This window comes from Bufo bufo, chromosome 6, assembly GCF_905171765.1.
Source record: "Bufo bufo chromosome 6, aBufBuf1.1, whole genome shotgun sequence".
Classification (NCBI taxonomy): domain Eukaryota; kingdom Metazoa; phylum Chordata; class Amphibia; order Anura; family Bufonidae; genus Bufo; species Bufo bufo.
The window spans coordinates 28,876,582-28,892,653 of NC_053394.1; the positions used below are offsets into that span (position 1 = coordinate 28,876,582).

The window sequence follows — 16,072 nt, forward strand, 5'->3', positions numbered from 1 at the left end:
AATGGGGACCCGAACTTTTGGGCACTAAAAAGGCTGTAAAACAGCCCAGGAAAGAGCTAGAGGGCTGCAAAAGGCAGCAACATGTAGGTAAATCCCCTGCAAACAAATGTGGATAGGGAAATGAATTAAAATAAAAATAAAAAAAATAAAAATGACCCAATATCAATTGGACAGAGGTCCCATAGCAGAGAATCAGTCTCTTCATGCCATAGCAAAGAATCTGGCTTCATGTCAGCACAGAATCAGTCTCTTCATGCCATAGCAGAGAATCTGGCTTCATGTCAGCACAGAATCTGTCTTCATGTCATAGCAGAGAATCAGGCTTCACGTCACCCACCACTGGAACAGGCCACTGTCACACATTTAGGCCCAGGCACCCAGGCAGAGGAGAGAGGTCCCGTAACAGAGAATCTGGCCTTATGTCAGCGCAGAATCTGTCTTCATGTCATAGCAGAGAATCAGGCTTCACGTCACCCACCACTGGAACAGGCCACTGTCACACATTTAGGCCCAGGCACCCAGGCAGAGGAGACAGGTCGCGTAACAGAGAATCTGGCCTTATGTCAGCACAGAATCTGTCTTCATGTCATAGCAGAGAATCACGCTTCACGTCACCCACCACTGGAACAGGCCACTGTCACACATTTAGGCCCCGGCACCCAGACAGAGGAGAGCGGTCCCGTAACAGAGAATCTGGCTTCATGTCAGCACAGAATAAGTCTTCATGTCATAGCAGAGAATCAGGCTTCACGTCACCCACCACTGGAACAGGCCACTGTCACACATTTAGGCCCCGGCACCCAGACAGAGGAGAGGTTCATTCAACTTTGGGTTGCCCCGCAATATAATGGTAAAATGAAATTAAAAATAGTATTGAATGAGGAAGTGCCCTGGAGTAGAATAATATATTGTTAAGGGGAGGTAGTTAATATCTAATCTGCACAAGGGATGGACAGGTCCTGTGGGATCCATGCCTGGTTCATTTTTATGAACGTCAGCTTGTCCACATTGGCTGTAGACAGGCGGCTGCGTTTGTCTGTAATGACGCCCCCTGCCGTGCTGAATACACATTCAGACAAAACGCTGGCCGCCGGGCAGGCCAGCACCTCCAAGGCATAAAAGGCTAGCTCTGGCCACGTGGACAATTTGGAGACCCAGAAGTTGAATGGGGCCGAACCATCAGTCAGTACGTGGAGGGGTGTGCACAGGTACTGTTCCACCATGTTAGTGAAATGTTGCCTCCTGCTAACACGTTCCGTATCAGGGGGTGGTGCAGTTAGCTGTGGCGTGGTGACAAAACTTTTCCACATCTCTGCCATGCTAACCCTGCCCTCAGAGGAGCTGGCCGTGACACAGCTGCGTTGGCGACCTCTTGCTCCTCCTCTGCCTTCGCCTTGGGCTTCCACTGGTTCCCCTGTGACATTTGGGAATGCTCTCAGTAGCGCGTCTACCAACGTGCGCTTGTACTCGCGCATCTTCCTATCACGCTCCAGTGTAGGAAGTAAGGTGGGCACATTGTCTTTGTACTGGGGATCCAGCAGGGTGGCAGCCCAGTAGTCCGCACACGTTAAAATGTGGGCAACTCTGCTGTCGTTGCGCAGGCACTGCAGCACGTAGTCGCTCATGTGTGCCAGGCTGCCCAGAGGTAAGGACAAGCTGTCCTCTGTGGGAGGCGTATCATCATCGTCCTGTGTTTCCCCCCAGCCACGCACCAGTGATGGGCCCGAGCTGCTTTGGGTGCCACCCCGCTGTGAACATGCTTCATCCTCATCCTCCTCCACCTCCTCCTCATCCTCCTCGTCCTCCAGTAGTGGGCCCTGTCTGGCCACATTTGTACCTGGCCTCTGGTGTTGCAAAAAACCTCCCTCTGAGTCACTTCGAAGAGACTGGCCTGAAAGTGCTAAAAATGACCCCTCTTCCTCCTCTTCCTCCTGGGCCACCTCCTCTTCCATCATCGCCCTAAGTGTTTTCTCAAGGAGACATAGAAGTGGTATTGTAATGCTGATAACGGCGTCATCGCCACTGGCCATGTTGGTGGAGTACTCGAAACAGCGCAACAGGGCACACAGGTCTCGCATGGAGGCCCAGTCATTGGTGGTGAAGTGTGTCTGATCCACAGTGCGACTGACCCGTGCGTGCTGCAGCTGAAACTCCACTATGGCCTGCTGCTGCTCGCACAGTCTGTCCAGCATATGCAAGGTGGAGTTCCACCTGGTGGGTACGTCGCATATCAGGCGGTGAGCGGGAAGGCCGAAGTTACGCTGTAGCGCAGACAGGCGAGCAGCGGCAGGGTGTGAACGCCGGAAGTGCGAACAGACGGCCCGCACTTTATGCAGCAGCTCTGACATGTCGGGGTAGTTGCGAATGAACTTCTGAACCACCAAATTTAGCACATGCGCCAGGCAAGGGATGTGCGTCAAACCGGCTAGTCCCAGAGCTGCAACGAGATTTCGCCCATTATCGCACACCACCAGGCCGGGCTTGAGGCTCACCGGCAGCAACCACTCGTCGGTCTGTTGTTCTATACCCCGCCACAACTCCTGTGCGGTGTGGGGCCTGTCCCCCAAACATATGAGTTTCAGAATGGCCTGCTGACGTTTACCCCGGGCTGTGCTGAAGTTGGTGGTGAAGGTGTGTGGCTGACTGGATGAGCAGGTGGAAGAAGAGGAGGAGGAAGCTGAGTAGGAGGAGGAGGAGACAGGAGGCAAAGAATGTTGCCCTGCGATCCTTGGCGGCGGAAGGACGTGCGCCAAACAGCTCTCCGCCTGGGGCCCAGCCGCCACTACATTTACCCAGTGTGCAGTTAGGGAGATATAGCGTCCCTGGCCGTGCTTACTGGTCCACGTATCTGTGGTTAAGTGGACCTTGCCACAGATGGCGTTGCGCAGTGCACACTTGATTTTATCGGACACTTGTTTGTGCAGGGAAGGCACGGCTCTCTTGGAGAAGTAGTGGCGGCTGGGAACAACATACTGTGGGACAGCAAGCGACATGAGCTGTTTGAAGCTGTGTGTGTCCACCAGCCTAAATGACAGCATTTCATAGGCCAGTAGTTTAGAAATGCTGGCATTCAGGGCCAGGGATCGAGGCTGGCTAGGTGGGAATTTACGCTTTCTCTCAAATGTTTGTGAGATGGAGAGCTGAACGCTGCCGTGTGACATGGTTGAGATGCTTGGTGACGCAGGTGGTGGTGTTGGTGGTACATCCCATGTTTGCTGGGCGGCAGGTGCCAGCATTCCTCCAGAGGCAGAGGAAGAGGCCGAGGCGGCGGCAGCAGTAGCAGAAGAGGCCGAGGCGGCGGCAGCAGTAGCAGAAGAGGCCGAGGCGGCGGCAGCAGCAGAAGAGGCAGCAGGGGGAGCCTGAGTGACTTCCTTGTTTTTATGGTGTTTACTCCACTGCAGTTCATGCTTTGCATGCAGGTGCCTGGTCATGCAGGTTGTGCTAAGGTTCAGAACGTTAATGCCTCGCTTCAGGCTCTGATGGCACAGCGTGCAAACCACTCGGGTCTTGTCGTCAGCACATTGTTTGAAGAAGTGCCATGCCAGGGAACTCCTTGAAGCTGCCTTTGGGGTGCTCGGTCCCAGATGGCGGCGGTCAGTAGCAGGCGGAGTCTCTTGGCGGCGGGTGTTCTGATTTTGCCCACTGCTCCCTCTTTTGCTACGCTGTTGGCTCGGTCTCACTACTGCCTCTTCCTCTGAACTGTGAAAGTCAGTGGCACGACCTTCATTCCATGTGGGGTCTAGGACCTCATCGTCCCCTGCATCGTCTTCCACCCAGTCTTGATCCCTGACCTCCTGTTCAGTCTGCACACTGCAGAAAGACGCAGCAGTTGGCACCTGTGTTTCGTCATCATCAGAGACGTGCTGAGGTGGTATTCCCATGTCCTCATCATCAGGAAACATAAGTGGTTGTGCGTTAGTGCATTCTATCTCTTCCACCCCTGGTGAAGAGCTAGGTGGATGCCCTTGGGAAACCCTGGCAGCAGAGTCTTCAAACAGCATAAGAGACTGCTGCATAACTTGAGGCTCAGACAGTTTCCCTGATATGCATGGGGGTGATGTGACAGACTGATGGGCTTGGTTTTCATGCGCCATCTGTGCGCTTTCTGCAGAAGACTGGGTGGGAGATAATGTGAATGTGCTGGATGCACTGTCGGCCACCCAATTGACTAATGCCTGTACCTGCTCAGGCCTTACCATCCTTAGAACGGCATTGGGCCCCACCAAATATCCCTGTAAATTCTGGCGGCTACTGGGACCTGAGGTAGTTGGTACACTAGGACGTGTGGCTGTGGCAGAACGGCCACGTCCTCTCCCAGCACCAGAGGGTCCACTAACACCACCACGACCATGTCCTCGTCCGCGTCCCTTATTAGATGTTTTCCTCATTGTTCCCGTTCACCACAATTTTGAGAATGGCAAATTTGGGAATAGTTTTTCAACCCAGAAAAAAAAATGTGCTTTTACGGTCGCTACAAATAACTTTACCAGCTAAAACAGTACAGATTTGCTTGAATAGAAATGTGAGACCTGTTTTTTTTTGCACTGTGTGACAGGTTAAGGTTTAATCTCAGAATCAGACTTCTATCTGCACGGTAGCGTGTGTCTTAGGTTTTTCTGAATGACACTATCAGTACCTTCAATGTAAGATATCCTTTTTGGGATAGATTTCAAGTAGGCCTCAAATACCAGAAATTAGTTATTTTGAGAATGGCAAATTTGGGAATAGTTTTTCAACCCAGAAAAAAAAATGTGCTTTTACGGTCGCTACAAATAACTTGACCAGCTAAAACAGTACAGATTTGCTTGAATAGAAATGTCAGGTCTATTTTTTAGGCGCTGGGTGACAGGCTCAACTTGCCCCTGATGTAGTATATGGCCAAAAAATAACCACACTGTTGATGGTTAAATGCACTTCGGTGACACAGGCTCAGCCTGCAGCTGATGTAGTATATGGCCAAAAAATAACCAGACTGTTGATGGTTAAATGCACTTCGGTGACACAGGCTCAGCCTGCAGCTGATGTAGGATATAGCACAAAATAACCACACTATTTATGGTTAAATACACTTGGTGATAGCTTGTGCTGGCGCACCACAAGTCACAAAATGGCCGCCGATCACCCCAGAAAAAAAGTGATCTAAAAACGCTCTGGGCAGCCTCAAAAAAGTGAGCAAGTCAAAATAGCAGCAGTTCAATGATCCACAGCTGCAGATCGATCACAGAATAAAGTCTTTTGGAGGAGTTAATCTGCCTAATCTCGCCCTAACGTCGCAGCTGCAACCTCTCCCTATGCTTCAATCAGCAGAGTGACGTGCAGCGCTACGTGACCCAAGCTTATATAGAGGCTGGGTCACATGCTGCACTGGCCAATCACAGCCATGCCAATAGTAGGCAAGGCTGTGATGGCCTCTTGGGGCAAGTAGTATGACGCTTGTTGATTGGCTGCTTTGCAGCCTTTCAAAAAGCGCCAAGAAAGCACCGAACACAGACTTTTACGAAAATGTTCGGGTTCGGGTCCGTGTCACAGACACCCCAAAATTCGGTACGAACCCGAACTATACAGTTCGGGTTCGCTCATCCCTAGTGATAAGCTTAGTATTAGAGTCCAGATGGGGGAATTTCTTAGAATTCGATTTGTGTCCAATTTGTCCAAATTGGCCATCTGATTTGAGTTCGAATAAATTTAACCCAAATTGAAAGTGCTCTAATTGCCTAAAAAAGTCTTCCCCTCCCCCTCTTCTATCCCTCACTGTCTCTCTACCTCTCTCTCTCCCTCCCACCTCCCCTGCACTCTCTCCCTTTTTCTTTCTTTCCCCCTCCCTCTTACTCTGTCTTTCTCTCTCCCAATCCCTCCTGTTTCTTTCTTTCTTTCTTTTCTTCTTTCTTTCTTTTTCTCTCTCTCTCTCTCTCTCTCCCCCTCCCTTTCTTTTTTCCTCCTTCCCTCCCACCTCTCAACTCCTTTCTCTCTCCCTCTCATCCTCCTTCTCTCCCCTCCCTCTCTCTTTCTCCCATTAATTTTTGGGTCACCGATGAGAGATCTTAACCTTGAAGGCTCTACAAGAGGTGTTCAAAAGGATGGCAGGTCATGGATAAGCAGCATTTATATGACGTTGACGTTGAATTGCAATGTTTTTGAGATGTTGGAATCATGAATAAAGAAATGTTTAAAAACACGTACTGCTTCAGGTGTCATCCCTGTGTCTGGTTGGAGAAGAAGTATGCTGGAGTCAATCACTTTGACTGCACACAGAGATCCTGGAGATGCCGATATCTGTAGGTCAACATCGGAGGCTGGAGGTCCAATTTCTTTAGAGAAACTTAGCGATACCTAAAAAATTAATTTTTAATTAATATTTTCAGTAAAGTCTTCATCGCACAGAACTGTCCCGTCTGTTCTTGGTATCATCCATACCTCATTTTTGAAGCAGCTTTCGATATTCAATGACATGATGTCTGCAATGAGCTCTGTTTGTAGAAGGCTGTACACAATGAGGTCCGTCCTGAAGGCGATTTCTGAAGTTATTGGGAGGTCAAAAGAGAGAGTCCCATTCATAGCTGTAAGACAAGCGGGAGATATTTTAGATGATCCATATGATGGTTCTCTCATCTCCTTCTCTGTTACTAACATTGGCAATTAGGGATGCACTATGAGACGAAATGAGAACTTCACCAATGACAGCATCCAGGGGCGTAACTATAGGGGAAGCAGGGGAAGCGGCTGCTTTGGGGCCCTGACCCCGAAGGGGCCCATCCAGGAGGAGGAGGACTAAAAGATTTTGTCAGGGCTCCCTCAACAGTATTACACAATGCAATTATATCAAGTGACAGTATAGACAGTGTAGAAAACGGATAGAACAGCTGCCGGGCCTGGTCTGAGAGAGCGATCTTTACTAGCCACAGGAATGGGGGCGGCATGAATGGAAGGTGTTGCGAAAAAATTGCTGGGGGAGGGGGGCCCCATTCAAAAATATGCTGTGGGGCCCAGTCATTTCTAGGTACGCCCCTGACAGCATCTTAATTATAGAGGACGGCATTTCAGAAGATATAAAGCCTATTCCAAAAATATGGGGGGGAGGGAATATTCTAAATTTTTTAAACCAGCACTTGAACCTGAATAGTTTTGTAATTGCATGTAATGAAAAATGTAGTATAGCCATTGAGTTATTCAATAAAATGTATTGGCATAGTGCCACTTGCTGTTCCTTATTTCGCCCTTATTATCACCCTTAGTAACATCGTTGAGGTGGTCGCACATGCTCAGTTCTATCCTTAAACTGCCACCAGACAGGTCTTCTTTTAGAAGCCGAGACAGTTACAGGGAGAGAGTTGCAGCAGAATGGCCATGCCCCCTCAGAAAGGACATTTTCCTGAGCAACCACCTTGAAATAAATCTAGCAGAGCAATTGTAGCAATGAATGGGGAGATCTCTGGATCCATGAGAGGTACAGGGCTGGTTCTAGATTGTCATGTTCTATATGATGTCTGATTTTTTTTTTTACATTAATCATGGGATAACCCCTTTAACTATTGGCTTCAGGCATGTAACAATACAATATATGAGGCAGCACGTTGGCTAAGGGATTAGCAATGGGTTCCTTTGCTCAAATATGGCCAAAGAAGATAACATCTACAAGTAGTTTGCATGTTCTCCTCGTGTTTACGTGGGTTTCCTTGGAGTACTAGTGGAAGAGCTTATGAAGCATGCTACAATAGTTTATGTGCAAGAATGTAAAATTGAAGGCATAAGAAGATACCGTATTACTTCATAGACTTCATCCGTAGACCTTGAAGCAAATCTGAAGCATAGGCACTGAATGTACCTTGAATATCCACAAATAAAGCCCACGACTCACCCGGACTGAGCTCAACATCTTGCTGTCCAGACTGAACTATCCGTGATCTTGACATAGTCTGGAAAGTACATGGAACATGTCTTTATAACTTAATACCCAAATCCCATAAACCCAAAAATAATGCTTATTATCAGAAGGCAGAGATGTGTGCACAGAGGATGTACTGCAGAGACATGAGGTACAGGATGGCTCCATAGGCTTCAATGGGTGTTGTTTTATAGCATAATTTTAATACATCTGTGAACTTTTATGGAGCCACCATACAGCTGTGTGCATGACACCTAAGGTTGGAGCTTACAGGGGTTGTCTCATTATGATGGGGGGCATATGGATGTCATAGAAGGGGGTCTCCCTGAATTAAGATTAAGACTGGATGAGTTTAAATAGACAGCTCCTCTGTAAGGGTGGATTTGCATGTGGGCTTAGATGCAGAAGATAAGGATTCTCTAATGATTTAAAGTGGATTACACCTTTTACAATGCAAAGGGTGAAATCTGCAGCAATTTTGGAGCAAATCCACACCCAAAATTGGGACAAAATCTGCATGCCATTTCCCAAATCCACATCTAAATCTGCATCTACATGTCTTACCATATGTGTGAATCCCCTCACCCCTTCCTGGCTCTAGTTCCTATGGACCTAAAACCTCCATGTATTATGCGGACAGCCATTCATAGGCTATACCGTAAATAATACATAAAATTCCACATCTTTTCCCTCCAAACTTAGACCTTTGATCTTTTGCATATATTTTTGGATTCTACCACCACGACATCTTCTGTCACCACATTCAGATACTCACGAGATAATAGAACGTGGCTTTAGTAGCCCCAACACCAACCCCATCAGCGCTCAGAAGGAACTGAACCTCAATCTTCTGCTTCTGACCACATTGTAGGGTGCCCTGAAGAGGAATGATCTGCAGGAAGCTTCCGGTCTCCGAATAGAAGCGAAAGACAGTGTATTCATCGGTTGGATATTCATAACCTTGCCACCTATTGTAATAGCACTGCTCTGTATTCAGGTAACTGGCCTGTTAAGAACAAAGGAAAGGAAAAGAAAGAAAAATGTATCACAAATTAATATTTCGGTCTTATTGTAATCACAGGCATAATTGGAGTCTACAATATCGTCTCTGTATTTGAGGCATGTGTAGTACCCCAGTACAGGCACTATCATTCCTACACCTATCTAATGTCTCTAATGGTTAACAAATAATGTCATCTGTGTATTTAATTCCAGGTCCTTTGATATTGTGCCTTAATAATATTGCTATGTAACGCATGTATTGTTATTAAATGTATTGTGCCTGCTTGTCCAGCAGGTGGCAGTGTATCTGGCAGAGGGAGATCTTTAGATAGAATGGAACTTCCCATTCCATTCTCCCCCCCCCCCCCCCCCCCCCCCCCCCTGTTGGGCTGAAGTCGGCTCGACATGCTTCCTACCGAGGGGAGGGTTGCAGGAAGCTAGAGTGAGTTGAGAGTTGAGTTGAGAGTGAAGATGAAAGCTAAAAAGAGAAGAGAAAACATGGCGCAGTGAGGGGAGTGCCCCCCCCCCCTCCTCTGCAGCATCAGTCTTCCAGGGGAAGTAGATTGTAGAGCACCACGGCTCCAGGAAGTTCACAGACTGAGTTTTATGAGGGGGTCAATGGCCAAAGGCACTCCACTCAGAGGTACAAGAACTGCTAGAAAGTCCAGTAACCAGACTGAGGACAGAGATTAGTACAGTAGCAGAGGGAGAAAGCAAGGTCTCCAAGTTTGCCTGCCAGTTTACACTACAATCTGCTGAGTCAAGAGAAAGATCAAGTGTTGTCTGGATGCAAGTTTACTCAAGTAAAACTGTTGAACTTTACTAAGTATGGACTCGACTTATTCTCCACCACCTACGACTCTCCCCTTTATTGCTAAGAAGCCTAACTCTGGGGAGTGATGGTATCCAGGTAGGAGCACCAGGACACACAAACTATTCAGGCCATATACCACTTGGCATTCCCTACACTGGGACCCGATCGTGCCTCGGGGGACAGCATGTTGCATATGGGAAACACGTAAACTTTGAGTAACGGGCATAGGTATGAAAATGTCATATAAACACCATGTAAACAATATGGGAATGTAAGTCATACCCAAATACTATATGTATGCTAGAGAGAGGCATAAGAAAGTCAATAAAAAAGGCGGCGATGAGTCCTAAGTCTTCAGATCGTCATCAGATAGGTAGTCCTGAGCTCCTGGAGAGCCCTAATATTATTCACCACTCCAGGTCACATGTAAAGCTATTGCCCCAATACTAAACCTATCACTGGGGTTGGGGGGAAAATCTTCCTCTAGTGACAATGACAGTTTGGCTGAACTAACCAGTACAAGCATATCCTGTTGCCAACCTGGACAACTCTGCCAAGTGATGGCAATACAACTTCATCCAATCCCCAAAACTTTACCCCATTGGGTTAATCTGACCATTGATGGTAGTTCACCTTTTGGCAAGAAAAACATTCCTGTCAAAAAACTCAAGGTATCAACTCAAAGATTTTATTAGTGTAGGTACTTACCTGAAGAAAATCAGAGGAGAATAAATTGAGACTATTTACCTAAAAATTCAGGCCCACGAGACGCTACATAAACTCTCCCTTTCCGACCTACAACTTGAGGAATTGACGAAGCTAAGAGCAGAATTGAAAGCCCTCTTACAAACCAAAGTAGCCAAATATTATTTAAACTCTCAACACAAATACTTTGCCCATGGAGACAAGGCTTCAAAATTCATGATGCACAAAATGAAAAGTAGGAGATCCAATAATTTTATCCATCAGCTAACCTCCCCCTTAGGAGTCCCAGTGTTCTCTTCTACTCAAATTGCCACTCAGTTTCGAGACTTTTATGAAGCCCTCTACAATTTACCTCCCACCAACGCTCCAGATGCCCATAAGTCTCTCATTTCTTCGTTCATGACTCAGTGTCCCTACCATCCTTGATTGATTCACAAAAGCGGGCTTTAGTCTCTCCCTTTACCTTAGATGAACTGACCGCTGCCCTTCACCAACTACCAGTCGGCAAATGCCCAGGCCCAGATGGTCTTCCTGCCTCCTATTATAAAACCTTTCAGAGCCAACTCCTTCCCCATCTCCTAGATGTTTGCAATCTCACTCTAAAGGGTGGCCTTCTCTCCAGAGATATGACGATAGCACACATCACTTTAATAGCTAAAGAGGGGAAAGATCTAAAACAATGCGCCAACTACAGGCCAATCTCATTACTTAATTTAGACTTAAAGTTACTTGCTAAAATGTTGGCCAACCGCTTGGCTAATTTCCTCCCCCTCTTGATATATAGAGACCAGGTGGGCTTTGTTCGCAATAGGGAAGGCAGAGACAATACTTCCAGAGTCATAAATATATTGTGCCATGCCTCTGCATCCTCGAAACCTCTACTCTTTCTGAGTACGAACGCTGAAAAAGCGTTTGACAGGATCAATTGGACGTATTTGAGAAAAGCTCTGCTGCGCTTTGTACTCCCTGGTCTCTATGTACAAGCTATTTTTGCAATGTACTCACTAGCTACGGCTAAGGTTATGGTCAATGGAGTTATGTCCTCCCCTTTCCGCATCTGTAACGGCACTAGACAGGGGTGCCCCCTGTCACCCTTACTATTTGTTTTAGCTCTAGAACCTCTTTTGGCCTCATTGAGAAAAGACATTAACATCAGAGGCATTAATCTGGGAGGGCATGAACATAAATTGGCGGCCTTTGCTGATGATGTCATGATAATTATTATTATTATTATTATTTATTATTAAAGCGCCATTCATTCCATAGCGCTGTACATATGATAAGGGGTGCACATACATAATACAGACAAGTGCACTAAGCAGGAACAAGACGAGTTACAGACTGGTACAGAAGGAGAGAGGGCCCTGCCCGCTTACAATCTACATGGTATGGGAGAAGGACACAGTAGGTGCGGGTCAAGTTGGTCATGGCGGTATAGAGGCAGCAGGGTCATGGGTTGTAGGCTTGCCTGAAGAGGTGGGTTTTCAGGTTTCTTTTGAAGGATTCCACTGTAGGTGAGAGTCTGATATGTTGGGGTAGCGAGTTCCAGAGTATGGGGGATGCACGGGAGAAATCTTGGAGTCGATTGTGGGAAGAGGCTATAAGAGGAGAGGAGAGAAGGAGGTCTTGTGAGGATCGAAGAGTGCGTGTGGGGGTGTATCGAGAAAGTAGCTCAAAGATGTAGGGAGGGGACAGGTTATGGACGGCCTTGTATGTATTTGTTAGTACTTTGAAGTGAATTCGTTGGGCAATGGGGAGCCAGTGAAGGGATTGGCAGAGGGGAGAGGCAGAGGAGTAATAAGGTGAGAGGTGGATTAGTCTGGCAGCAGAGTTGAGGATAGATTGGAGGGGTGCGAGAGTGCTAGATGGAAGGCCACAGAGGAGAATGTTGCAGTAGTCTAGGCTGGAGATAATGAGGGCATGTACAAGCATTTTCACAGATTAAAAGTTAAGGAAAGCACGGATGCGGGAGATGTTTTTGAGTTGGAGACGGCAGGTGGTGGAAAGGGCTTGGATGTGCGGTCGGAAGGAAAGGGCAGAATCCAAGGTCACTCCAAGGCAGCGGGCTTTGTTGACTGGGGAGAGTGTGCAGCCATTGATCATGATAGATAGGTCTGTTGGGGGGGTTGAACAAGATGGGGGAAAGATTATGAATTCTGTCTTATCCATGTTAAGTTTAAGAAAGCGAGAGGCGAAGAAGGATGATATAGAAGATAGACATTGTGGGATTCTTGATAGTAAGGTGGTGATGTCTGGACCAGAGAGGTAGATTTGTGTGTCGTCAGCGTAGGAGTGATACTGAAAGCCATGGGACTCTATGAGCTGTCCCAGGCCAAAAGTGTAGATAGAGAAGAGCAGGGGTCCTAGGACAGAGCCTTGCGGGACACCAACAGAGAGGGAATGAGACGAGGAGGTGGTGCAGGAGTGGGAGACGCTAAACATCCGGTCTGTGAGGTATGATGTGATCCAGGAGAGGGCCAGGTCAGTGATGCCAAGAGATGAGAGAGTTTGCAACAGAAGGGAGTGGTCAACAGTGTCGAAGGCAGAGGACAGGTCAAGGAGAAGGAGGACAGAGTATTGTTTCTTGGTTTTGGCTGTCAGTAGGTCATTGGTGACTTTGGTAAGGGCAGTCTCGGTCGAGTGGTGGGGTCGGAAGCCAGATTGTAGGCGGTCAAAGAGGGAACAGGAGGAGAGGTGGGAGGACAGTTCTGAATGGACATGTTGTTCAAGTAGCTTTGAGGCATACTTAAGAAGTGATATGGGGCGATAACTGGACAAAGAAGATGGGTCAAGTGAAGGCTTTTTGAGGATGGGTGTAATGGTAGCATGTTTAAAAGCAGAGGGGAAGACACCAGAGTTTAGTGATAGGTTGAAGAGATGAGTTAGGGCTGGGATAAACACTGTGGTGAGGTTAGGGATGAGGTGGGATGGGATTGGGTCAAGTGCACAGGTGGTCAGATGAGATTTGGAGAGTAGAGTGGAGAGTTTTTCTTCTGTAATGGTGGAGAAGCGGGTTTTGGGAGAAGTGGACCGAGCAGTTGTGTAGAGGGTCTGTGGGGACTGTGCAGTAAAGCTTTCTCTGATGTGGACTATCTTTTGTTTGAAATATTTGGCAAAGTCCTCAGCTGAGAAGAGTGGAGAGGGTGGGGACGCTGGGGGACGGAGAAGGGAGTTAAAAGTGTTAAAAAGTTGTTTAGGGCTGTGTGACAGGGAAAATATGATAGATGAGAAGTAGGCCTCTTTTGCATCAGCGAGTGAGGATTTGAATATGAGAAGGGATTGCTTGTATGCGGTGAAATGATCATTTGAATGGGATTTCTTCAATCGCCGTTCAGCAGCCCTGGAAGCTTGTCTGAGTTTTTTGGTCAGGTTGGTGTGCAAGGGTTGTCTGTTGATTTTCCGGATTGTGTTGTGTGTGAGGGGGGCAACAGTGTCGAGAGCTGTACTTATTGTGGTGTTATATAGGGTGGTAGCAGCATCTGGGTCTTGGAGGCAACAGATGGTAGAGAGTGGGAGAAGAGAGTCAGAAAGCAAGCGAAAGTCGAGATGTTTGAGGTTCCTGCGGGGGTGTGCTAGTGTGTGGACCGGGGGAGCTGCAGAAGAGACCAGTGAAGAGAAGGTGAGTAGGTTGTGGTCGGATAGGGGGAGAGGCGAATTAGAAAGGTTAGATAGGGAGCAGAGGCGGGTAAAGATCAGATCCAGAGTGTGACCATCTCTGTGGGTGGGAGCTGAAGATCACTGTGATAGGCCGAAGGAGGAAGAGAGTGACAGGAGTTTAGAGGCGGCCGAGTGGCATGTGTCAATAGGGATGTTGAAGTCACCCATGATGATAGTGGGGATGTCGGCAGAAAGAAAGTGTAGTAGCCAGGTGTTAAAGTGGTCAAGAAAGATGGTGGCTGGGCCTGGAGGGCGGTAAATGACTGCTACTTGAAGGTTGGAGGGAGAGTAGATGCGAACAGAGTGTACTTCAAATGAGGTGAGCGTAATGGAGGGTGGCAGTGGAGTTGGGCTGTAGGAGCAGGTGTCTGATAGGAGAAGACCAACTCCTCCACCATGTTTGCAGCCGGGGCGGGGGGTGTGAGTGAATCGAAATCCACTATAAGAGAGTGCAGCAGGGGAGAAGGTGTCTGAGGGTGTCAGCCATGTTTCTGTGAGACCCAGAAAGGAAAGGTTTTGAGAGATGAACAGTTCATGAATGTATGACAGTTTGTTACAGACAGAGCGTGCATTCCATAATGCTCCTGCAAGAGGAACCAAAGGAGCAGGGGTCAGAGGAATGGTCATTAGGTTTAAGGGGTTGGAGAAATTTGTAGAAGGAGATTTGTAGTGGGACATGGAGGTGATAGTGGGGATTTGCTGAGGGGGTCCTGGATTTGGAGAGATATCACCAGCAGTAAGGAGAAGCAGAGAAAGTGTTAATAGATGAGAATAAGAGAGGGCATGAGGTGTCCGGGTGTGTTTGGGAAGGAAGTGTTTTATGTTGGCAAACAGGTTTGTGCAAAAGGTCAGATGAGAAGGTAAGATGGAGGAAGAGATGAATAGTTCCTTGCTGGGTGAATGGATGTGGGGGTATTTCAGGAGGTTGTGGAAAAGTAGGAGGAGTAAGAGGAAAAATTTTAACATTGTTTGCATTAACTATGTCTGTAATTACCTGTGGTCCCCTTCTGGTCCAATTCTGGTGTAATTCAGTCTGTGCACTTAAGAGTTGCACTTGAGAGATGTTGCATGTGGAAAGACCAAGGTCTGAAAAGGCCATTAACCGTACAGTCTCTCTCCCCCTTATACAAAATCATCTACAAAACTATAGCATAGTTTCTAACTTCAAAGTTAATGAAAAAAAATCTCTTATTATGATTAGTGGTCTCCCAGCACACATCAAACAGGCCTTAAAGGTTAATTCACCCTTTGACTGGTCATCCCCCTTTTTGACTTACCTGGGTGTAAAGATAAGCCCATCTGTCCCTTATCTCTTTGCACTAAATTATACCTCTTTGCTCCAATCTATGATTAAAGTCATAGACAACCTTAATCTTCGTGCTCCATTCTTATCCTGGTTTGGACGTAAGAATCTTCTCTCGTCACTGATCATACCTCGCCTCACTTATCTCCAGCAAGTTCTCCCTATCCCTATACCTAAGTCTTACTACGAATCTCTTAGAAAAAAGTTCAGATCCTTTGTATGGAATGGAAGGAAACCGAGACTCTCATATTCCCAACTCTCAAAGCCGGTGTCTGCGGGAGGGATTGGTCTACCAGATCCTGAACTATATGGTAATGCGACACTCCTCTCTAGAGCAATAGAGTGGCTACAAAATACTCCTGAAAAGTCTTGGGTCCCATTGGAACAACAATTAATGGGTAGACCCTTACGGTCTCTACTTTTGGGAAGCCAAATTCCGACCTTTACCCCCCCTCCCCACCTCATACCCAATTCTGCAAGCTACCCTGAATGCATGAAAATGGACAATTTCTACACACTGCTCAATCCCATTTCCATCCCCACTTCTCCAGGTCAGGGATGTGTTGGGTACGATCTCCCCTGACAGGTTGTCTTCCACCCGAGAGAATTATGAAGCGCATCTACCCCCATTATCTTTTCCCTGGGAATCTCTGGAGACATTACCAGTGTTAGTGACATGAAAGAGATCCTAAATCCCCAGCCTAGTGGT

General features: G+C 47.3%; 1 protein-coding gene across 1 annotated transcript in view; it reads right to left on the bottom strand.

Annotated features, from left to right (window-relative positions):
• The window catches only part of LOC121005473 (ovostatin-like), a 126,545-nt gene that overhangs the window by 53,163 nt on the left and 57,310 nt on the right, over positions 1–16,072 (bottom strand). Inside the window, exons 12-15 of the mRNA XM_040438242.1 lie at positions 8,658–8,888; positions 7,856–7,913; positions 6,415–6,557; positions 6,181–6,330 (exon numbers count right to left, since the gene is read on the bottom strand). Coding sequence (XP_040294176.1) covers positions 6,181–6,330; positions 6,415–6,557; positions 7,856–7,913; positions 8,658–8,888 — 582 coding nt within the window. The remainder of the gene's footprint in view (positions 1–6,180; positions 6,331–6,414; positions 6,558–7,855; positions 7,914–8,657; positions 8,889–16,072) is intronic.